This window comes from Perognathus longimembris, chromosome 2 (assembly GCF_023159225.1).
Source record: "Perognathus longimembris pacificus isolate PPM17 chromosome 2, ASM2315922v1, whole genome shotgun sequence".
Classification (NCBI taxonomy): Eukaryota; Metazoa; Chordata; class Mammalia; order Rodentia; family Heteromyidae; genus Perognathus; species Perognathus longimembris.
In genome coordinates, this window is record NC_063162.1 from 59,779,067 (window position 1) to 59,804,707 (window position 25,641).

The 25,641-nt window shown below is 47.5% G+C and overlaps 1 protein-coding gene across 2 annotated transcripts in view; it reads right to left on the bottom strand.

Moving 5' to 3' along the window:
* Positions 1-25,641, bottom strand: part of Arhgap22 (Rho GTPase activating protein 22) — a 147,061-nt gene that overhangs the window by 60,120 nt on the left and 61,300 nt on the right. For both annotated transcript variants that reach the window (XM_048339218.1, XM_048339219.1), the window contains exon 3: positions 17,078-17,165. In XM_048339218.1, the coding sequence (XP_048195175.1) occupies positions 17,078-17,165 (88 nt within the window). The remainder of the gene's footprint in view (positions 1-17,077; positions 17,166-25,641) is intronic.

Genomic DNA, 25,641 nt, shown 5'->3' on the forward strand with positions numbered 1-25,641 from the left:
GCAGGACAGTCGCAGCTGGCTGAAACTTTGAGCCCTCTGCTTTTTGTTTCACTGGGGGAGCAGGAACACTGCCAATTATGGCCTCCCCCACTGGACCCCTTCTGGGCCCCAGGCTGAGTTCATAAAATAACCCTGGGCTCCACAGCCTGGCCAGTCCTCCATGTGGGAGTCTCCCTGCCCCAAACAGCCCAGCTCCCCCAAGCTGGTTCTGGAAAGTCTGGTTCGATAGAGTGATGGGATTTCACCTTTCCTATGTCGGGGCAACAGGGGTGCTGTGTGGTTTGAATGTGTCCCTCAAACATCTATAGTTGGAGACTATGGTTGGTTGGTTGGTTGGTTGATTGATTATTGCCAGTCATTCCTAGGGCTTGAACTCAGGGTCTGGGCAATATACCTAAGCTTTTTTTGCTCAAGGTTAGAGCTCTACCACTTGAACCACAGTTCCACTTCTGGAGATAAGAGTCTCACAGATTTTCCTGCCCAGGCTGGCTTTGAAGTACAATCACCAGGTCTCAGTCTCCTGAGTAGCTAGGATTACAGGCGTGAGCACCCATGCCCGGCTCCTATGTTGGATATATAATCTGCAAATTGAGATGTTATGGGTGTTTGGGAGGTGGCTAGGACTGGATGAGGTCACGAGGGTGGTGTCTCCCAAGGCATGAGTAATTTTTCAAGAAGAAAAGCAGAGGCATGCGCTGGTGCACTGCTTAGCCTGCGGTATTCTGACGCAGCCCAAGGCCTTTGCTAGGTGCTGAGCCGATCAATGTTCTTGGACTCTCACCCTACAGAACCTTAAGCGGAATAACCTTCTAGTCTTTATAAGCTACCAGTTCTCGGGGGTCTTTGTTACAGCAACAAAAAGCAGACCAAAGCAAGGAGGTTCTCAGGCTTACTGACCATCTACAACATGCTCATCCCATACTAGCTGCGACCCCTGAGGCGGCTTTGCAAAATTGTTGTCACCATCTCAGGTCACCTTCCAAGCGGCTTACCCACCGGAAGCAGCTGGACCCTTCTGATCTCTCAGACCTCTGCATTTTGGTTCCTCCTGACCCCAGGGGCAACACCAGTCTCATACTCAGTACTTCATGCTAAGGGGTGCAGGAAGGGGGCAGGAATCGTGCAGGGATGTCAGTCTTGAGTGGCAATTTTGGATGGAGCCTTTCAGAGGTAGAAGCAGTGTCTCAGAAGGAATTAATGTCATTTTATTGGGACCTATCCGTTCCCTTAAAAGGGAGTTATTATAAAAGTATAAGTTTGGTTCCTGAATCTCGGGTTTCTCGTCTTGTCATGTGATTTTTTTTTCCTTCTCACATGTTTCTGTCATGAGGCTCAGCTGCGCTGTGACATAGCCCAGAGGGATCTCCACAGAAGTCTAACAGATGGGGCCATCCAATCCTGGACTTTCAGCCTCCAAACCTATAACCTACATAAACCTCTTTTCTTTATAAAGGGCCTAGCCTTAGGCACTTGTTACAGCAACAGAAAGCAGTCTAATACACAGAAAGAGAGAACCAAAGTGCCTCCGTCTGGTTAAAGACTTATCAAAGCAGCAATATCCCAACAAAAAACTGGGAAATGCCAGGCACTGGTGGCTCACAGAGATCCTAGCTACTACTCAGGAAGCTGAGAACTGAGAATCACAGTTCAAAGCCAGCCCAGGCAGGAAAGTCCATGAAACTCATCTCCAATTAACCACAAAAAGCTAGACGTGGAGCTGTGGTTCAAGTAGTAGAGCACTAGCCTTGACCACAAAAGCTCAGGGACAGTGCATAAGCCCTGAGTTTAAACCGCAGGACTGGCACCCAACAAAAACAAAAACTGGCAAATACCCATGGTCCCTGCCAACAACAAGGAGTTTCTAAATTTAAAAATATATATATTTAAAGCTAGCCTTTAGCTGGGCAAATGGCTTATCTCTCATACGAGGTAGCTGGTTCAAGGCCAACTTGGGAAGAAAAAGTCCATGAGACCCTTATGTCCAACTAATCACTACAAAGCCAGATGTGGAGGTGTGGCTCAAGTGGTAGAAAACAATCCTTGAGTGAAAAAGTAAAACAAGAGCATAAAGCCCTGAGTTCAATCCCCAGTGCTGGCAGACAGACAGACCGACGGACAGACAGACATACAGACAGACAGATACACACACAAACACACACACACACACACAATTAACCAACCCAATAAAACATATCTGCCGGGCTGGGGATATAGCCTAGTGGCAAGAGTGCCTGCCTCGGATACACGAGGCCCTAGGTTCGATTCCCCAGCACCACATATACAGAAAACGGCCAGAAGCGGCGCTGTGGCTCAAGTGGCAGAGTGCTAGCCTTGAGCGGGAAGAAGCCAGGGACAGTGAGGGCCCTGAGTCCAAGGCCCAGAACTGGCCAAAAAAAAAACAACAAAAACATATCTGCCAACCAAAAAGAGCTCTTGGGTAAGGGAGCCATGGTTTGCAGCTCCATTTTCAGTTTAGTAATTAGACTTCATTTCTTTCCCCTGTCTCATCTTCCTGCTTTGGAATGACTACACCTCCTTGGTTCTAGTATCAAGCACCAATCTCTGAGTGCACAAATGTAAGCCCTTCCTCCAGGGCTCATAGAACAGTCCTAGTTAGTAGCACTGCTCTTCGAACCTCCTGCACACACAGACTGCTGAGATAGACTTCCTGCCACAGGACAAGGCCTGTGTCCGCTGGCTGGCCAGGGTGGGGCCAGCCCTGGGCGATGCTGACACAGCTGACCCCGGAGCCTCCCCACATCCAAACAGCAGCCTGTGCACGGGATCCAGAGTGGAAGGCCTGGCTGGAAGAGCTTCCCAGAGGTGACCTGGCTCCTCAGCCCTCATCTACTGATCCCCACTGCATTCCACCACACACCCTAATTTATCTAGGGACTCTGTGGGGTTGAGATCACTCCTAAAGAATTTTATCTCCACCTTTACTCAGTGCTGGCATTGAGCATGCCTCCGTCTCACCCAGCCCAGCTGGCTATCCTCCCACTGGGGGCCTTCACTGCTGCCCCCACCCCTGTCTAAGAGCCCTGGTGCCCATCCAGCACTGGCCAGTAGGGGCTTCTGCTGGCTGAGGGAAAAAGCGTGGGAAGGACCAAGATGCTGTCATGGTCATGGGACACTGGACAAGTGACTTCTTTGGCCTCAGTCTGCACATGGACACAGCCAGAGCAAGCTAGCTAGTTTGCATGCATCCTTTCTAAGGAGAAACTACAGCAGTCACATGAAGAATCACATGCTTAGCTGGATGCTGGTGGCTCACACCTGTAATCCTAGCTACTCAGGAGGCTGAGATCCAAGGATCATGGTTCAAAGCCAGCCTGGGCAAGAAAGTACCTGAAACTCTTATCTACAACTAGCCACTGAAGATCTAGAAGTGGAGCCATGGCTCAAGTGATAGAGCTCTATCCTTAAGCAAAAAAAGCTCAAACCAAGCAAAGGAAGGAAGGAAGGAAGGAAGGAAGGAAGGAAGGAAGGAAGGAAGGAAGGAAGGAAGGAAGGAAGGAAGGAAGGGAAGGAGGGAGGGAGGAAGGAGAGGAAAAGAGAGGACAGGAGAGGAAAGGAGGGGAGGGGAGGGGGAAGGGGAAAAGGGAGGGGAGGGGGAAGTGAGGGGAGGAGGAGGGGAGGGGGAGGGGAGGAGAGGAGAGGAGAATAAGAGAGGAGAAGGGAGGGGAGGGAGGGGAGGGGAGGGGAGGGGAGGAGAGGGGAGGGGAGGGGAGGAGAGGAGAGGGGAGGGGAGGGGAGGGGGGAGAGGAGAGGAGAGGAGAGGAGAGGAGAGGAGAGGAGAGGAGAGGAGAGGAGAGGAGAGGAGAGGAGAGGAGAGGAGAGGAGAGGAGAGGAGAGGAGAGGAGAGGAGAGGAGAGGAGAGGAGAGGAGAGGATCCCATGCTTGCATCCTGCAGAAGATAGGAATTAGGGAACTCATCTCCACTGCTCTCAGTAAGATGATCACTGATCCCGGAAGGAATTAGCAGGGACTCTCACCCCATCCATCAGCAGACACATACTCAGGCCTGGCCTGGTGTGTGAGGAAGTGAGAGGGCGCCCTAGGAAGGCAGACAGACTTCTGAGCAGCTACCACAGATGGGTGATGAGTCACCCGGATGTCTGCAGACTCAAGAAATGGAAATGAGATTGTCCAAATATTGCTTGCTGTGTTTTCAGATAAGTTCTTCCAAGAATTAATGATCACTGACAAGAGCCAGCTGACAACAAGCAATGGGTCACGGAGAATTTAAAACACCACAAAGTTCATGAGTAGAGTCTTTCTAGGCTTTTAATATTTTTTTTTGCTTTGTGCCTGTACTGGTGTTTGAACTCAGGACCTGGGTGCTGTCCTTTAGCTTTCTTACTCAAGGCTGATGCTCTACCACTTGAGCCACAGCTCCACTTCTGGCTTTTTTGGTGTCTAATTGGATATGAGGGTCTCCGGGACTTTTCCTGCCCCAGCTAGCTTTGAACTGTGATCCCCAGATCTCAGCCTCCTGAGTAGCTAGGATTACAGGCATGCGCCACCAGTGCCTGGCCAGATGAGTGCTTCTAAGAAACAATGACAACTGACAATATCCACAAAGCACATGTGCCACAAAGGGTCCAAAACTTCATGAAATTCAGAAGTGCCATTGTGCTAGGCTTTTAAAGAGATAAACAAGTAGATCTATGCTTTAACAGAGAAGCATTTTATCTCAAAACACATCCAGAATGGAGGCTGCAGAAAAATGCACTGGAAATAGTATTTAAAAGGTCACTCATATACACTTTGAAAACAAGTTAGTTATTTCTCAATTCTGCAATGCTTTGCTGTAATAATTGCTAACCTTTACTGAGGACTTAACATAGGCTGGGCATTATCCTAAGATAAGATGCAGAGTGTGACCACAACAGTACAGCATAGAGAATTTCAAAAGAATGATTGAGAGGAGGAAGATGGCACCGCCACAGTAGGGAGGCACCCTGATTCTCTCCAACTGAATAGAAAGCTGGGAACTCCAGCACCCAACACCCCATCAAGAACCCAGCAAAACCAGTAGCCAGAAGCAGTGGAGAAACGCAGGAAAACAAAAAGGAGCAAAAAAGAAGAGCCGAAAACCTACATGGAGCCGGAGAATCTCCGGGGTACCCTCCCCCCACCAGCCGACCCTGGCTGGGAAAGAGGACCTGGCGGTCGGCAGACCGACTGCCAAAAACTCACACCGGGAACACAGAGTCCAGACAGCGGGACTCCACGGACACCAGGGAGAGTGCGGACCAAGACACACGGCGACGGCTGCGACGGGAAGTTCTGGTCCACACCGGGAACGGACGTAAGCGGCTGGGGAACCCAGCGGTGCAGAAGGGGAGAGCCGGGGATGCCACCACGACCTTTCGCCACACCACAGCACTCCACCCCCGAAGGACCAACGACAGCACGGGACACACACACAATCCAGGACCAGTGAGTCCCCCATTACACCCTCCCCCAACGGGAGACCAGCTATCAGAGACCCAAACCCTACAAAGAAGCTAGATCTCCCTCCCTCCCCCTCCCCACACCGAGGGAACAAAGAACCCCAAATCAGGCGGGAAGGCCCCATCAGGCTCTGGGAAGTCACAGGAGTTTAGCAGGGGAAGGGTGGAGCAGCCCCAAGGCCACCCAGGAGCCTGAACTGGCCGCACTGGCCCCCACCCCCTTCCCAACAGGGGCCAGGGACGGCAGGCAGTGTAAGCCCCACCAGAGGCGCCTGGACCTCGAGGACTTTTGCAACTAAAATCACAGGAACTGGTGGGCAATACCAGCACAGCAGGGACACCTGGGCCTGATCATGTGCCCCCCTTGCAGCAGAGGCACAGTCTGAGGGCGCTAACCCACGCCCGGACAGTTGATCCCACTGGGCCCCTCACATAGCACCCCCCACAGCGGACTCACGGGAGGGCACAAGCACAACCCAACAACCCAGGGCTCGTTCTGGTAGGCGTACCCAGCTCAGGTGGGCGGGGCCACAGCGACAGCGCCCATTGTAGTGGGCGCACAGCGCACATCGACAGTGCCCGCTCTGGTAGGCGAGCCTGCACAGGAGGGCAGAGCTCTCCATCGGCCCGTGCCCACTCAGTTTGGCACATTTCGCATAAGTGGGTGGGCTGCCCCTCAACAAAACCGGCCCCGGTGTTGGGGAAGCGGTCCACACAGGAGGACGAACCCCCTGAGAGGTGAGCTCCTCTGACCAAGATACAGAGTGGAAAAAAGAACCAAAGAAGAGATAAGCCTCCACGCCACGCTGAATCAGCGACCAGCAAACCCCCACCAGGGGCACGCTAGGGTCAGCACAACACAGTGGCAGGACATTGTCCCGAAGAGAAAGACACAGAACCTACCGGCCCCCAAGTGCAAGGAGAGTGACCACCTCAGCAACAACTGAGAAGGTCATGCTCACCCATTGGGAAGCAAGGTTTAACAGCCAAACCCAAACCCAGAGCCAGAACACCAGGACACAAGGCTCCCACTGACAGACCAGTGGGAACCAGCACAAAGCCAAACCAGGGAAGCCACCCACAGATCTCCAGATGTGCAAATCACAAAGAAATATAACACAGTTCATCAAAGGGCAAGCCAACTCGCCAGCTCCAAAAAGCAGCACGACTGAAGAGGAGATGAAGAATAAAAAAGCAAATGAGGCCATGTTAACAGAAATGATGGAAAGCGTCAGAAACGAAATCAGAAAACTATTCCAGGAGTTTAGAGTGGAAGTCTTGAAGGACATCCAGGAAAGAAAGAAATGGAAGCAAAAATGGATACAATGCAAACCTCTGTTAAAGAAGACCTTAACATCCTGACAAGTGAAATGCATGAAAATATAGATTTAAAATACAACACTTTAAAGAAATTTCCACGATCAGAGCTGATCTGCCAACCATAAATAGCTCTCTGACATCCATAAACTCCGCAATTGAATCCACAGCACAAAGAATTGACCATATGGAATCCAGAATCTCTCTCTTGGATGATGAAGCAGCCGACAAGAACCAGAAAATTACCACACTCAAAGAAACGGTGAAGCTTCAGGGCAGACTAATCCAGGAACTAGTGGACAAAGACAAGAGATATAATCTGCACATAAGTGGAATAAAAGAAGGATCCGAATACCAGAGAAGAGGGCTTCATCATATTTTCAATAAAGTTATTGCAGAAAACTTCCCCAATCTCACAAGGGACCTCATCCAGGTAACCGAAGCCTATAGGACACCTGGCCAGACCCCAGAAAAGCCACCCCAAGGCACATAATATTCAAGACTTCAGATCTCAAGAATAAAGAGCAAATTCTGAATGCAGCCAAAGAGAAGAAAGAAATTTACTACAATGGGAAGAGGATCCGAGTAACAGCAGACCTCTCCACACAAACCTACCAAGTGCGAAATGAGTGGAAGAACACCATCCAAGTTCTACAGGCCAACAATATGCAACCTAGGATTAAATATCCAGTGAAGTTGGAGTTCACATTCGAAGGGAAAACCAGATCTTTCCATAGCAAAGAGGATCTAAAGGAGTATATGAATAAAAAACCAGCCCTACAGCGAATTCTAAGAGGGGAATCCCACCCAACAGAAATTGTACAGGACACACAGACAGAAACAGAAAGAAACTACAATAGCCAGAGCCCAACAGAAAGAGCAGCTCACTAAAGAAAAAAAAAAAAAGAGGGAAAAAAACAGCCCAACAAGAAAATGGAAGGAGAAAAAACACTCTTATCCTTGATCTCTTTGAATATAAACGGTATAAACTCTCTGATTAAGAGGAGCAGACTAGCAGAATGGATCCGCAAACAAAAAGTTGGCATCTGTTGTCAACAAGAGACCCACCTTACAGCAAGGGACAAAAACAGGCTCCGAATGAAAGGATAGAGCAAGATCTTCCAAGCAAACGCACCTACCAAAACGGCAGGTGTAGCCATCCTGATCTCAGACAAGCTGGACTTTACATTAAAATCAACTCAAAAAGACAAAGAAGGACACTACATTTTAATACAAGGAAAAATGTAGAATCAAGACATCACGGTGATAAATGTATACTCACCGAACAAAAGAGGCCCTACATATGTCAAGCAAATTCTCACAGAACTACAGAACAAGATAGATGCTAACACAATTATAGTGGGAGACTTTAATACCCCACTCTCTCCAAGAGACAGATCCAACACCCAGAGGATCAGAAAGGGAGCTGAGGACCTAATTAACACCATATCCCAAATGGATCTGACAGATCTATACAAAATCTTCCACCCTACACATTCTTCTCAGCAGCCCATGGATCATACTCCAAAATAGACCATGTCATAGCCCACACAAAGAACCTTAGCAAATACAAAAGTATTGACGTCATCCCATGTATTATATCTGATCACAGTGGATTAAAGGTAACCCTCAATAACAACGGTTACCACAGAGGCTATACACATTCTTGGAGGCTAAACCCCACACTGTTATCCAACACTTGGGCCACAGACCAAATTAAAGATGAAATCAACAAATTAATAAGCCACAATGACAATAAAAACATATCACAAAGAAACCTATGGGACACAGCTAAGGCAGTACTGAGGGGCAAGATCATTGCCCTCAGCACTCACATTAAAAGAATGGAAGCAGGGCTGTGGATATGGCCTAGTGGTGAGAGAGCTTGCCTCGTATACATGAGGCCCTGGGTTCGATTCCCCAGCACCACATATACAGAAAACGGCCAGAAGTGGCGCTGTGGCTCAAGTGGCAGAGTGCTAGCCTTGAGCAAAAGGAAGCCAGGGACAGTGCTCAGGCCCTGAGTCCAAGGCCCAGGACTGGCCAAAAAAAAAAAAAGAATGGAAGCAGAGCAGGTGAATAACCTCATGATGAAACTAAAACAACTGGAGAAACAAGAAATGATCGAATCTAAAATGACTAGGAGGAGAGAGATCACAAAGATTAAAGAAGAGATAAATCTGATTGAAAATAGAAGACCATTCAACAAATAAATAAGACTAAAAGCTGGTTCTTTAAGAAAATAAATAAAATTGACAGACCCCTCACAAGACTTACAAAAAAAAAGAGAAGAGACTCATATATGTAAAATCAGGGACTCCACTGGAAAAATTACAACAAGTACACACGATACTCAAACAATCATAAGGAGCTATTTCCAGAACCTCTACTCAGTAAAAAAACAATTTTACAGAAATGGATCAATTCTTAGAGAAGTATAAACTGCCCAAACTGAACCAAGAAGAAATAAATCAACTAAATGAACCAATAACTTACAGTGAGATACAGGAGGTAATCAAGAACCTCCCTACTAAGAAAAGCCCAGGCCCAGATGGGTTCACCAACGAATTCTATAAAACCTTTAGTGAGGAGCTAATACCAATACTCCTCAAACTCTTCCGCGAAATAGAAACAGAGGGAGAAATCCCAAACTCATTCTACGAAGCCAATATCATACTCATTCCCAAACCAGGCAAAGACCCAACAAAAAAAGAGAACTACAGACCAATATCACTAATGAACACAGACGCAAAGATCCTCAATAAAATATTAGCTATCCAGAAAATTATACATCATGACCATATAGGCTTCATCCCACAGTCACAAGGATGGTTCAACATCCGTAAATCAATCAACGTAATTCAACACATAAACAAAACTAAAATCAAGAATCACACTGTTATCTCAGTCGATGCCCGAAAAGCCTTTGACAAAATACAACATCCATACTTATTAAAAGCTCTGGAGAGAACAGGAATAGATGGAACATTCCTCAAAACAATAAAAGCCATATACAACAGACCAACTGCTAACATCATATTAAATGGAGAGAAACTTAAATCATTCCCCCTAAACTCAGGAACAAGACAAGGATGCCCACTCTCCCCACTCCTTTTCAACATAGTGCTGGAATCCCTAGCCATAGCAATAAGGCAAGAGGAGGACATCAAAGGGATCCACATCGGCAAGGAAGAAATCAAATTATGCCTATTTGCAGACGATGTGATCTTATATCTGAAGGACCCAAAAAACTCAGTCCCCAAACTCCTATACCTAATAAACATTTTGGCAAAGTAGCAGGATACAAAATCAATCCACAGGGCTGGGGATATAGCCTAGTGGCAAGAGCGCTTGCCTCAAATACATGAAGCCCTGCGTTCGATTCCCCAGCACCACATATACAGAAAATGGCCAGAAGTGGAGCTGTGACTCAAGTGGCAGAGTGCTAGCCTTGAGCAAAAAGGAGCCAGGGACAGTGCTCAGGCCCTGAGTCCAAGGCCCAGGATTGGCAAACAAAACAAAACAAAACAAAATCAATCCACAAAAGTCAGCAGCTTTTCTGTACACCAGCAATATACAAACAGAAAAGGAAATTATGGAAACAATTCCATTTACAGTAGCCAAAAAAAGAATAAAGTACCTAGGGATCAACTTAACCAAGGACGTGACGGACCTATTAATTGGGAACTATAAAAATCTAATAAGGGAAATCAAAGAAGACACAAGGAGATGGAAAGACCTCCCATGCTCATGGGTAGGCAGAATCAATATAGTGAAAATGGCCATATTGCCCAAATTGTTATACAAATTCAATGCAATCCCTATCAAAATCCCAGTTACATTCTTCACTGAAATAGAGAAAGCAATCCATAAATTCATATGGAACAGCAAAAGACCTAGAATAGCCAAAGCAATTCTAGGCAAAAAAAGCAGTGCAGGAGGTATCACAATACCAGACTTCAAGCTCTACTACAGGGCCATCATAACAAAAACAGCCTAGTATCGGTATAAAAACAAATTGGAAGACCAATAGATTAGAATTAAAGATCCAGAAATAAAACCACACTCTTACAGTCAGCTGATATTCAACAAAGGAGCTAAAGACATACAATGGAAAAAACATAGCCTCTTCAACTACTGGTGCTGGGAGAACTGGGCAGCCATATGCAGAAAACTCAAAGTAGACCCAAGCCTATCACCATGCACCAAGATCAACTCAAAATGGATCAAGGACCTCAATATCAGACCTGAATCCTTGAAACTACTGAAGGACAGAGTAGGAAAGATGCTAGAACTTATAGGCACAGGAAGGAACTTCCTGGATATAGTCCCAGGGGCACAACAAATAAGGGACAAACTCAACAAATGGGACTACTAGAAAATAAAAAGTTTCTGCACAGCTAAGGACATAGCCACCAAAACAAAAAGACAGCCAACCACATGGGAAAGGATCTTTACCAGCACAGCAACAGACAAAGGCCTAATATCGGTCATCTACAGAGAACTCAAAAAACTAAGCCCCTCCAAGCCCAATAAACCAATTAGGAAATGGGCAAAGGAGCTAAAGAGAGACTTCACAAGAGAAGAAATAAAAATGGCAAAGAAACATATGAGGAAATGTTCAACATCCCTGCTAGTAAAGGAAATGCAAATAAAAACAACCCTGAGATACCACCTCACTCCAGTTAGAATGGCCTATACTCTGAACTCAGGCAACAACAAATGCTGGAGGGGGTGCGGGGAAAGAGGAACCCTTCTCCATTGTTGGTGGGAGTGCAAATTAGTACAAGCACTTTGGAGAATAGTATGGAGGTTTCTCAAAAAGCTACCCTATAGACCTACCCTATGACCCAGCCATACCACTCCTAGGCATCTATCCTAAATAGCCAAGTCCCAAGATATCAAAAAGACATTTGTACTTCCATGTTTATTGTGGCACAATTCACAATAGCCAAAATATGGAAACGACCCAGATGCCCCTCCACAGATGAATGGATCCAAAAAATATGGTACCTATACACAATGGAATACTACATAGCGATTAGGAATGGTGAAATATTGTTATTCGCAGGGAAATGGTCAGAACTTGAACAAATAATGTTGAGCGAGACAATCCTAGAACACAGAAAACAAAGGGACATGATTTCCCTGATATATGACTGTTAAGAAAGGGAGACGGAGAGACAGTAGAGAACAGGTCTGTGAAACCAAAAACTGCTTGTCAAATGGTATTTCCCACAGGATTGGGGCAGTGACCCAACAGTATGTAACTAAAACCAAACAACTACTCAACATATAAAGGTCAAAAATTGACCTCTCAGTGGAATACAAAAGCTATGTATGTACGTTCATATAAGACTACTGTCGACATATTGTCTAATATAGACATTCCATTTAAAGCCCTAGGCGAATTTTCTTGGGCTTGGCCACGTGGATACTGTATATGTTCTTGATACATTGTATATTGTATATATGTCTACCTGACCTACAGAAGGGAAAGAAAACTAGGGCGTAAGATATCACAAGAAATGTACACACTGCCCTACTATGTAACTGTACCCTTTTTTCACAACACCTTGTCAAAAAATTTGTGTTCAATTAATAAATAAATTAAATTAAAAAAAAACAAAACAAAAGAATGATTGATTTTGTGTGTGTGTGCCTGTGCTGGGACTTGAACTCGCGCCCTAGGCTCTATTCTTTAGCTTTTTCACTGAAAGCTGATGCTCTCACTTGAGCCACAGCTCCACTTCCACCTTTTTTGGTGATTAATTGGAGATAATAGTCCGTGGATTTCCCTGCCTAGGCTGGCCTCCAAGCCACGATCCTCAGATCTCAGCCTCCTGAGTGGCTGGGACTACAGATATGAGCCACCAGCACCTGGTTTCCAGGCTGGATTTTAAGCACAAGCCTCCGATCTCAGACTCTGAGTAGCTAGAATTACAGGCAAGAGCCACTGGCACCCTGATTTGCATTCCATTTTTATTAAGAGTGCCACCCTAGAACTTAGCTTTGGCTAAAGAAATCAGCTACAGGCTCTTCTTCAGGGTGCTGTTGCCAGGGACATGGTGGGGAGTTTTGCATACCTGGTTCAATGTTAAGCTGAGAAAGTAAATTTCAGGCTGAAGGAGGGTAGAGGCAGGAGGACCTTGAATCCCAGGCTAGCCTGAGCTGCAGCATGAGACCTGCCCTGCTCCCCCCACCAAAACACGGAAGAGGAACACAGGGAACTGGTGGCTCCTGCCTGCAATCCTGACCACTCAGGAGGCTGAGGTCTGAGAATCAGGGTTCAAAACCAGCCTAGACAGGAAAGTCTGTGAGACTCCTATCTCCAAAGAATCACCAAAAAGCCAGACTTCGAGCTGTGGCTCAACTGAGTGCCAGCCTTGAGTGATCAAAATGAAAGGATGGAGCCCAAGCCCTGAGTTCAAGCCCCAGTACCTACACATGAAATAAAAAGGGGGGAGGGGTGGTCAGGAGGTCAGACTGCAAGGTGAGAAATGCAAGCAGCCACCCTTGACGGTGCTGACTCTCCCACTCTTGGTAGTGCAAGTTGCTAGAGACTTCTCAGCTACGTTCATTCTAGCCATTACCCATTGCCTGATGCTCTGCAACCAAACGCCGAGTGACTGGGGTCAGGCTGAGACACAGGATGGCTGGTACCAGGTGCCAAGATAGTTCCCTATCAGCCTTTCCCCTGGGGTGGCTGCAAGCTAATTTCATGAGGATGCTTTCTCTGGACAGGTCTGGCCTGTACTATCTGCCTCTAGGGAGAAAAATCGGTGGGTGCTGACTGTCATTCAAGATCAGGCCTAAGAGACAGCAGGCAGCCTTCCTGTCTGCTCCAAATTGCAGGCTGGGGAAGGACAGACAGCTGCAGGACAGACAGCTGAGGGCCACACTGCAGATTTCAGTTTCCCCACCGCAAAATGTGGCCCCCAACTTTGCTCCTAGATCCCTGAGCTGCCCCAACAGCCACCCCTTTCCCATGAGCCCTCTCTCTCTGCTTCCTGTAGAGTCCTGTGAGCCTTCTGGGAAACTTACTCAGGCAAAGGGTCCAGGGTCCTTGGTTTCTAGCTTTGAGAAGGAAAAAGCCAGAGAGATCAGAGCAGGAGCCAGCCAGTCCAGACACTTCTGTCCCTCTTTTACTTCCCTCTCCTGTTAGGAGGGCTTGAACTCAGGACCTGGGCCTTTTCACTTAAGGCCAGCACTCTATCACTTTGAGCCACAGCTCCACTTCCATGTGGAGCTTCCAGGTTTTCTGATAGTCAATTGGACATAAGTATCTCATTGACACTTTCCTGCCTGGGCTGGCTTTCAACTGCAACCCTCAGATCTCAGCCTCCTGAGTAGCTGGTATTATAGGTGTGAGAAATGGGCACCTAGCTGGTAACAACTATCTCCAACATACCCTTAGCTTCCTTTTGAGTTAGTCCTATTTACTTCTGCTCCTTCCCTTCTTCCTATCCTCCTCCTTCTCCTCCTCCCTCTCCTTTGGACTAGAATTCACCCTATCACCTAGGATGGCCTCAAACTCAAGATCCTCCTGCTTCTGCCTCCTAAATGCTAGGATTACACAGGCATGCCACTATGTTCCGCTTCACTTAGGTTATGAGCTCTTGGTTCTGTTTACTCGAATCTGCATCAAAGCTCTTTTTCTTTTTGGAACCCAGAGTGGTGGTAGAGCTTGGTTCTGTCTTTTTCTTGGACTTCACCCAGGCCCTGAGGCAGGCAGGAGGCCAGGAGGAAAGATGAACATCTCTGTTCCTGTGGGCACTAGCCAGCTTGCGGGAGTTCTAGCCCTAAGTCCCAGTGAACTCTCTTCATGCCCCCTGAATGGAGGGTCCTGGGAAGTCTACCACCCTCCTTATCCTCTTCTCCATCAACATCTTGGCTGTGGTCCAGTTCTGCATAGGAACTGGACACTGGGGTGGATGTGTGCCTGGCCCCTTCTGCAGCAAAACCCCACTTACTATCAGGCTTCAATTTGTTTTTTTCCTGTCTGGAAACCTTGGAAAGAGCCATATAAACAACTTTCTGAGCCAGAGGCTCCCCTAAACCTTATAACTGGGGTGTCTGTGTGTGCCCAAGGCCTCAGGGAGTCTCACCTCCATTGTTCACACTCTTGGTGTGACAGAGTGACACGTGTGGGTGGAGCTTGGGACTGAAGCTACAGGAAAAGAAGGGGAGTCTCTTCTTCAGAGCCTTGCGTAATGGCCAGATGTGCTTGATAATAAGCACAGCATTATCAGATGCTCTGAAATGTAGCAGGGCTACAGGTGTAGCAGGGCTGGAAGGGTTGGAGGTGAGTAGGAGGACCTACTGTCAAGTGTCTCCACTAGATGGCAGCCTCAGCATAATTTGTCTCATTTTCTGGAAAGAGTCACTTTCTGAAGGGTTGGAGAACCAAATAGAGCGATGACTTGGTTCATGATTATACTTGGAGCTCTACCACATTTCTAGGAGTTGTCAAGTTTCCTCCTCTTGGGAGTGGTACTGAATGGGGAGGAGGGATGACCAGTCACCTGCCTCTGTTGGCCGCTGTCTGCTGTGTCAGCAAGTCCTTCTGCCTTCCTTCCTGTCCTATCACTGACTCCTGGGCTCTGGCCTGGACACTGGGCTCTTCTTCCTGGGGTTGTGTGAGTGTATGGGTGGCGGGCATGCATGTGCATACACACACACACAGGTACTGAGGCTTGAACTCGGCCTGGGAACTGTCCCTGAGCTTTTTTCACTCCAGACCAGCACTCTACTACTTGAGCTGCAACTCCACTTCTGTCCAGGATGGCTTTAAACTGGGATCCTCATGTCAGCCTCTGAGTAGCTAGGATTACAGGCCTGAGGTACTAGCCCCTGGCCCCACACCTTTTCTTCTCCAGGTTTTGGAGGACCATTGTTTTTAGATCCTTGCCCTCAGGATCTGTTTCTGGTAGAGGCCCTGCCTGCTCTCCACCACCACCTGGCTCTGGTATGAACAGCTGGCCTCAGAGCCAGACACTGGCTTAACTCAGTAATAGCATCACTACAAAACTTGGAACTTAAAAATACTTATAACTGCTTACATGATAGCAGTATTAGAGCTAAACGCTTTTCTTTTCTTTCTTTCTTTCTTTTTTAATCCTGGAGCTTGGACTCTGCCTGAGCACTGTGCCTGGCTTCTTTTTGCTCAAGGCTAGCACTCTACCTCTTGAGCCACAAAGCCACTTCAGCTTTTTTTTTTTTTTTCTGTTTATGTGGTGCTGGGGAATGGCTTTGTGCATGTGAGGCAACCACTCTACCACTAAGCCGCTTTCCCAGCCTCTAGAGCGGAATTATTTTCTCTCTTTATATTGCATTGTAATTGTGTTGTGTTGTGTTGTGTGTGGGGTGTGTGTGTGTGTGTGTGTGTGTGTGTGTGTGTGTGTGTGTGTGTGTGTGTGCTGGAAGCTTTCTTTTTGTTTTTGGTCTTTTCTTTTTTGGTATTGTGGATCAAACCCAGAAATTGCATTTGCTAGGCAAGTGCTTTGCCACTGAACTCCATTCTGACTCCTGTGTACTTGGGCTTAAACTCAAGGCCTGCATTCTGTGACCATCACTTGAGCCATGCCTCAACTTCCAGCTTTATGTTGGTTAACTGGCGATAAGAGTTCCACAAACTATCCTGCCTAGGCTAGTGTAGGTATGAGGCACTGGTGCCCGGCTCTAATTGTGGTTCATTTTATTTTATTTTTTGTTAGTCCTGGGGCTTGAATTCAGGGCCTGGGCTCTGTCCCTGAGCTCTTTTGCTCAGGGCCAGCACTCTACCACTTTGAGCCACAGCGCCACTTCCAACTTTCTGGTGGTTAATTGGAGATAAGAGTCTCATGGTCTTTCCTGCCCAGGCTGGCTTTGAATTACAATCCTCAGATCTCAGCCTCCTAGGGAGTGAGGATTACAGGAATGAGCTACCGGCACTGGGTTCTAATTGTGTTTTTAGATCCACAGTAAACCTTCTGTTAGCCTCTGAGTCTGTGTTAAGATTTCACTATGGAACTTATTTCCAATATTTCTGTTAACTGGTGCATTCACACAAACTTGTGAATTTTAAAAATCCACATTTTCCTCATATCTAAGAGCTAACCATCCAGATAACTGATTAAAATGTCTAATTTCTTCCCTAAAATTTTCTTTCATTTGGTGCTAGTCCTGGGGCTTGAGCTCAGGGCCCAGGTGCTGGCCCTGAACTTCTGTGCTCAATACTAGCACTCTACCACTGGTGCAAGATGTGATACCCCCTCCATCCAGGTGTCCCCTTAGTAGAACTGAATGATGCTTTGGTCTACCTGGGCTGATCTCAAAGAGGTGCTTTCCTGGGTCGTCTGGGTCCGGAAGAAGCTCAGTCACCTGGGCCCGTTGCAGAGAAATAAATCCCTAAAATGGAGACAAATGCAAACAGGAGACGTGAAGTGGCTGAGCAAGGCTCTTGTTGTTAAGAGTCCCTGAAGAGAGGAGGGCAGGGACCATGAGGAAGGTGCCAGTCCCCAGACCCTGGCAGGGCATCTGGGGGCATCCCCTCCACAGCAGAGGGCCTGGGTGCGGAGCATCTCCCTCCTCCCAGTGTCTCAGGCCGAGCGAGTGGGCATGTCACCAGCACACAAGGGTTACGGGCTCTGTCCCAGGTCAGGCCAAGAGGATCCAGCACAGAGCAAGGAAAGGCAAGTATGGGCCAAGAGGAAGGCTCTCAGCACCCCAGCCCCATGCCAGGGTGCCCATCTGTGGTCTTATAGACCCATAGCATGTTTGGTGTCAGGCAGAGGAAGCTGGCATCTGGGTGAACTTACTGAGGTGATTCTGGGACAGCCTCACAAACAAGTGGTCCTGACAGGGCAAGGAGGCCCATCTCGATTTAATTCATGTATGTATGTATGTGTGTATGTATGTATGTAAAAATGCATGAATACACATATATGTATTAATGGTGGGGCAGAAGCCAGAGTCTCAAGCCTGTTACCCAGCAACTTCTCAGCTACAGGGTTCATTTCTTCCTCTTTCCTCCTCTTTCCTCCTCTCATCTCTTCTTCCTCCTTCCTCTTCCCTCCTCTTCTTTGTCCTGGTACTGGGGCTTGAACTTAGGGCTTGGTACTCTGCCTTAGCTTTTTAGCTCAAGGATAGTACTTTACCACCTGAGCCATAGCTCTACTTCTGGAATTTTGGCCATTAATTGGAAATTAGAGGCTTGTGGGCTCTCCTGCTGGGGCTGGCTATGAACTGTGGTGCTCAGATCTCAGCCTCCTGAGTGGCCAGGAGTGTAGGTGAGAACTGCAGTTGGTTGAGTGTGGATGTGGATCCCCGGACGTGAGTGTCATCTGTGCATCCATTGCAGACAGGACGCAGGAGGATTCGTGAGATTCACTGATGACAACATTAATACCCAGCATGTAGGAACAGCTCCAAAATTTAAATATCATAAGAATAAAACGGAGTTTAAAAATGGGCAAATGAGCCAAGCATTGGTAGCTCACACCTATAATCCTAGATACTCAGGGTGCTGAAATCTGAGGATCAAAGTTCAAAGCCAACTCAGGCAGGAAAATCTGTGAGACTCTTATCACCATTTAACCACCAAAAAACTGGAAGTAGAGCAGTGGCTCAAGTGGGAGAGAGCTAGACTTGAGCAACAAAGCTCCGAGACAGCACTTAGGCCCTGAGGTTTGTTTGTTTGTTTGTTTTTTTTCCAATCCTGGGGTTTGAACTCAGGGCCAAAACACTGTCCCTGAGCTTCTTTTGCTCAAGGCTAACACTCTACCACTTGAGCCACAGCACCACTTCCAGTTTTTTCTGTCTATGTGGTATGAGGAATCAAACCCAGGGCTTCATGCACAATAGGCAAGCAGTCTACCACTAAGCCACATTCCCAGCCCTAGGCCCTGAGTTTAAGTCCAGGGACAGGCAAAAAAAAAAAAAAAAAGAAAAAGAAAAAGAAAGAAAGAGGGGGGAGGGGGGTATGAGGGACAAGGTAACAAACAGTCCAAGAAATGTATCCAATGCCTAACATATGAAACTGTAACCTCTCTGTACATCAGCTTTATAATAAAAACTAAAAAAAAAAAAAGATCTGAGGATCGCAGTTCAAAGCCAGCCTGGGCAGGAAAATCAGTGAGATTCTTTGGTCCAACTAACCACTAAATAGCTGGAAGTGGAGGCATGGCTCAAGTAGCAGAATGCTAGCTCTGGTTAAAAAAAAAAAAAAAAAAAAGCTCAGAACAACAACCAGGACTGGCAAAAAAAAAAAATGACAAAGTACTATATTAAAAAGAAAGAAAGAAAGAAGATAAGCAAATTGAGCAGACCATTCTCAAAAGGAAAGGTACAAATGGTCAATAAATACATTGAAATGTTCAGTATCCTTAGTCATAAAGGAAATGCATCATAATTATTAAGCCACTGGTTCTTGGCTTAATGATATCTTTTTTTTTTTTTTAACAGAACTACCATTGAAAATTTAAAAAAAGAAAAGATATCATGGGTAAGGCTAGGAAGGCTGGGTTTGAGTCCCTGCCCAGGCATCTGGGCTGTGTGACCAGGGGTAAGGCACTTAACTTCTCTGACACTGTCTAGACAGTGGATGGTGATGCTGCCATCCCAGGACAGTGCACTGGCTATGTTCCTGCTGAGTAAACGCTATGCCAAGTGATCAGTGTGAACTCGCTGACTCACGCTCCTACCCCTGGCCTGTGCAGCACCTCATTCTTCTGTAACTCTGGTCTTTTCTGTGAACCCCCTTCAGTCTGTTTGGACTTGGTGTCATGCACCCACACTCTTCACAGTGGAAACCCACTTATAAACTCCACCCTGCACAGGCAGCGGCCCGGGTTCAAATCCTGTCTCAATGACAGATAAATATCTCTCTCTCTTTCTCTTCTTTCTCTCTCTCTCTTCTTTTGGTACTGGAACTGGGGCTTGAACTCAGGATCTGGATGATGTCCCTGAGCCCTATTTGCACAGAGCTAATACTCTACGACTCCCGGCTTTTGGGGTGACTAATTGAAGATAAAACATCTCATGGACTTTCCTGCCTGGGCTGGCTTTGAACTGTGATCCTCAGATCCTCAGATCTCAGCCTACTGAGTAGCTAGGATTACAAGCATGAGACAACTGGCACCCTATTAGTGACAATGTGTGTGTGCCAGTCCTGGGTTTTAACTCCGCCTGGGAACTGTCCCTGAGTCTTTTGCTCAAGGTTAGTACTCTACCACTTGAGCCACAGCACCACTACTCAAATGAACCTTTAATGACAACTTGGTGAGGCTGTGGCAAGCATCAGATAAGTTAGTATCAGGAAGTTCTTAGAGCAGAGAAAGGCACTTTATAAGAGCTGTGTTAGTGTTTTCTAGAAGAACCCTCTATCAGCGTGTGCCCAGGCTCCACATCAGGTGAAGCACGGGTAGCCAGCATGTCCGTGCTAGATGGCATCAGTAGCTGTCTAGCCGCCGGCCTCCACCCCCATGCCTGCTTGCACTCCCTTGCTGGGCAAGTACTAGTTCATGTAATGCTCACTTTGTTCCTGTTGTATAGATAGGGAAACTGAGACACCACAAGGCTACACATTTACCTAAAGTGGAGTCAAGCCTTTCCCAGACAAATACTTGGCAGTATCCAGAGGGGGAAGGGAAGGGCCCCCACCCCCACCCCGAGCAGGGCCCTGACATCTTGGGTGGTGAGAACACGTGCACATTTGCCCTTTTCTCATTTAAGCAGCAACAGACAGGATGTCTCTCTCCCTGCAGATGCTTGCTCTCAAGAAATTACAGCAAGAAACCAGAGAAGCAGCTGGTAATCGTTGTAAGTGAATTAACAGTTACTTTCTTGCCGGGAGCCTGGAGTTACTGGGTAATAAGTGAGGACGCAGCCTGGGAATGAGGAAACCTACTTATTAGAAGGCGTAGGCGGGATCCATCAGGGCAGTGGGGCCATGTAAATCTGGGTACTTGGCTTTTTTTTTTTTTCACTTTTAAAATTTTTCTATGCTTCTGTTTGTCATCCATAAAGTGGGAATAAGGATATTGGCACTGATCTTTCCTTCTCTCCCTCCCTCACTCCATCCCTTCCTTTCTCTCTCCCTCTGCCTCTCTTTTTTTTTTTTCACAGATGTTTGCTCTCTTTCTCTCCCTTCCTCCCCCCCCCCCGCCACCTCCCTTTGGGTTTATTTATTTTATTTTTATTTTAAAATTATTCTTTTGTCTGTTGTGGGGCTTGAACTCGGGATCTGAGCACTGTCTTTAAGCTTTTATGCTCTACCACTTTGACCCATAGTTCAACTTACAGTTTTCTGATAGTTAATTGGAGTTAAAAGTCTCATGGATTTTCCTGTTTGGTCTGGCTTTGAACCCCAATCCTCAGATCTCAGCCTCCCAAGTAGCTAGGATTATAGGTGTGAGCCACTGGTACCCGGCTCTTTCTTTCTTTCTTTTGTGGTGTTGTGGCTTAATGACCCAGGCTTCCAGTTCTGGGCAAGCCCTGTACTGCTGAGCCCCACCCTATCCCCCAGACCAAGATGTTTAAATAAAACCTTATAAGCAGGCTAGGTGCCGGTGGCTCACACCTGTAATCCTAGCTACTCAGGAGGCTGAGATCTGAGAACTGTGGTTCAAAGCCAGCCCATGAAGAAAAGTCTGTAAGACTCTTATCTCCAAGAAACTATTCAGAAAAAGCCAGAAATGGCACAGTGACTCAAGTGGTAAAGAGATAACCTTGAGCACAAAAAGACTCAGGGACAGCACCCAGGCCCTGAGTTCAAGCCCCAGGACTGGCGTGAGAGAGAGAGAGAGAGAGAGAGAGAGAGAGAGAGAGAGAGAGAGAGAACCCACCAAATTGATGTCCATTATGGGGGGGGAAGCATTTGATAGGATAGTGATTTTATACAGAATAATATTATACATAGTTCAGGGCCCTTAGGTTCAGGGGATCAACTGTACTGAGAAATGACACATTAACCTGACACTTGGGAAGTGGTAAGGATGCTTTTATGTTCTACCCTGTAATGTTCGCATACAGATAAGAACATCGAAATACCATGAGAGTGAAAAGTGAAAAATGAAAAACAAAAAAGAGGCAATCAGATAACTTGTGGCCTGGTGCTGAGGCTGAGCAAGGGGGCTGCTGGTGTCTGCCTCCTCCCCGGCCCCTCCCACTGATGGTGCCCTACCCAGCGTCAGGGCAGTTCCTCAGCACCTCCCCCCTGTAGCATCCATCCATCACTCCCAAGCTAACAGGACTCCTCCCCCTCCTCCTCCTCCTCCTCCAACACTCGATGTGAGGCCATTCCTCCACATCACTTCCAGTGGCAATTATCCCCAAGACCTCTGCCCAGGGTCTGTGCAGGCCCTGGCCTGAAGGGTGACTCTGCCTAGCGTGAGATGCCATCGCTCCACTTCTGGCTTTTTTCTGGTTAACTGGAGGTAAGAATCTCAGGTTTAGCCAGGCACTGGTAGCTTACAACTGTCATCCTAGCTACTCAGAATATCTGGGGATCAAGATTGGAAGCCAGCACAGACAGGAAAGTTGGTGAGACTCTTTTCTCCAATTCACCATCAAGTATGGCTCAAGTGGTAGAGTGGCATTTGAGTGAAAAGGCTAACAGCACCCAGACGCTGAGTTCAAGCCCAGGAAAACATAAAATTTATATATATATATATCAGGTTTATCTGCCTTGTCTAGCTTCTGGCTTCAAACCCTGATCCTCAGATCAGATCTCAGTCTCCTGAGTAGCTGGGATTCTAAGTGAGAGCTACCAGTGCTGGGCTGGTTTGTAGTTGTTCTGAATTCAGCTCTGTCTCCAACCCCACAGAGGGCAGGGCTCTGGGAAGCCTTCATTTTTCACCAGATAAGGTGAAAGGAGGAGGTTGTCTGAAGAAAGAACTTATGAAAAGTGTTGCCCTAGGATCCTCCAAAGGCTGCCTTTTGGAAAACTACAGGCTCATTGTAAAAAGCAATTGCTCAGTTTTCTTATCTGCTCTGAGTCTGATGGAGTGCTGGGATCCATCTTCCAAAGCCTCAGCTGGCTGACACTTGACCAGGAACCGAATGTCTCTGAGTTTTACATAAATAATACCAATCAGGAAGGTCTCAAACAGAGGGAAGGAGCCTCCTTGGTTCCTTATCACATAGGCCTGGAACCAGGAGCCCCGGCCTTCCAAAAGGCAGACTGGGTAAAGGCTGGAGACAAATGAGTGAATTTTAAGCCACACCTTCCCCATGCAGAGAAGACAATCTCCTGACCAGCTCCTCCTCCCTCCTTCCCTCCACCCTTTTTTGTTCTTTCAGGGCCTGGGTGCTGTCCCTCAGCTTTTGTGCTCAAAGCTAGTAGTGTTCTACCACTGGAGCCACAGCTCCACTTCTGGATTTTGGTGGTTGAGATAAGCATCTCAAGGACTTTCCTGCTCAGGCCATCTTTGAACCATGATCCTCTGATTTTGGTAGCTAGGATGACAGGTGTGAGCAACTGATGCTGCCACTATGGCCTCCAGTGTCCCGAGAGGTTTTGTGGGTTGTGTGCTAGTCCTTAGATTCCCCCTTAAGCTTTTGTGCTCAAGGCTGGAGTTCTACCATTTGAGCCACAGCTCCACTTGTGGCTCTTTGTTGCTTAATTGGAGATTAGAGTCACTCAGATTTGTCTACCTGGACTGTCTTTTAACTGGGATCCTCAGATCTTGGCCTCTGGAGTAGCTAGAATTACAGGTGTGAGCCACTGGTGCTCAACTGAGGATTTCTTGAATCCTCCCGTGTTTATCTTGCAGAGGAGGAAGGCAGAGGGCACAGTACATGCTATTATGACAGACCTGAGGGCAGGGCTGGGGTGGGTTGCTGCTCTGGTTCTAAGGCTCCTGAAGATGGGCCACGTGATGACTCTGGCTAGTGGCACTGGACAGAAGACTGCATCTGTTGGGGTTCATTCAGCCTTATGGACTTCAGGTGAAGGGCATTGGAGAGCGCACCCGAGACGCCGCCCTTCCCCCAGCCCTGGGGAATGCGGAAGCAGGCCACAATTCTCTGGGTCCGGAACCAGAAGAACCGGCTTTGCAAACAGCCCCCCAACTTTCTTGCCAGCCCATGTGCCCCCAGTCTCTCCCTGGCGCGTGACGTTAGCTCATGAGGGGGTCATATGGTAAGCTCATAGCCTATCAGCGTCCTGGCCGATCGCCTTCTCTCTTCTCTTCCTATCATTAGTCCTTGCCCCCGCCTTAATAAATCAGATTGCTCTTGAAGCTTCTCCGAGACCCTCGTATGCCTGGCTTTCTTTACTGGTAAGGAGGTGGGCAAAGCGTTCTCGTTCGGCCGCGTGCACGTGAGGTCTGTGCTGACTCCCCCGCTCCACCCTGGCCTTACCTGCGGGTTGGGTGACCAGGGGAGAGGGTGAGAAAGGGAGCTGTTAGAAGCATAGCTGAGCCTTAGTCCCCGCGCCAGGGGAGGCGACCCGAGCCCAACATGCATCCCCACCAGGCCTGCTGTGACCTCAGCTTCTCCCCTGCTTCTGGGGTCAACCTGGGAGGCCAGAGACAGCCCAAGCCCTCACCTCGCCCACAGCAGAGGTTGCTCTAATGAGAGGTAAACCTCCCTTATGCTCAGCAGGGGGAGATTGGAGGACATTTGGCAGTTTATTTTAACAAATTCTATGTTATTTTAGGAAAATAAATATTAATGTTGTCTTGAACTGCTTACCCAAACACTCCCACCTCCACTTACATACACACACACACACACACACACACACACACACACACACACACACACAGAGAGTAGCATTATTAGCCAGGTGCTGGGGGCTCACGCCTGTAATCCTATCTACTCTGGAGGCTGAGATCTCAAAGTTTCAAACAAGCCTGGGTAGCAAAGTCCATGAGACTCTTATCTCCAATGAACCAGGAAATCAGTAGAAGTGGACATGTGGCTCAAGCAGTAGAGCACCAATCTCAAGCAAAAAGGCTAACTTTAGCAGCCAAGCCTTGAGTTTAACCCCAGCACTAGCACTCACAGACACACACATACACACACACACACACCACCACCACCATCACCACCACCACCACCAACAACAACAACAATAAATGTGGCAGGCAGTTTCACACTGGCCCTCCCTGCCTGTCTGTGCCAAGCCACCTGCTGCTGAGGGCACCTGTGGCAGGCTGCTGGGATGGCACACCCTCCCCTCCATTTTTAGCCAAGGCTGCTGATCATTCAAGAAACTCCCATCATCCTTGGTGGCGGGGACAGGCAGTGCCCTGCAGCCCACCCAGCGCTCCTCCATCACATGGTTAACAGGAGCTTGGTACACCACCACTGTGTCAAGGAATGAGCATGCCAAACATGGAAGGAAAAGAAAGTAACGTTCCTCTATACCACAAACCAAGCATTTTCCCTGCTGAATAAATGCCATTCTGTTCATTTATTTATTTTCTTGCCTAGTAATTGACTAAACTTCGAATCTGCTAATCAATCTTCTAGCTATTACTGGAAATTAACTGCATTCAATGGAGAGATGGGAGGCCTATGAGCTAATCGCTGAGCTCCCTGAAGCAGTGGGCCGAGAGCACCTCATGACAGATGTGGTTGACCAGAACACAGGAGGAGATAAGGACATCATTTTTAGAAGATGAAGCTCCATTTGACATCAGGCCACTTAGTGATCTGATTTCTGTTCACTGGGATAGTGTCAAAATATTGCCATGTAGCCAGGTGCTGGTGGCTCATACCTACAATCCCCGCTACTCAGGAGGCTGAGATCTGAGGATCAAAGTTTGAAGCCTGTCTGGGCAGGAAAGGCTTTGAGACTCTTATCTCCAATTAACCATAAAAAATAAACCAGGAAGTGAAGGTATGGTTCAAGTAGTAGAACTCCAGCATTGAGGGA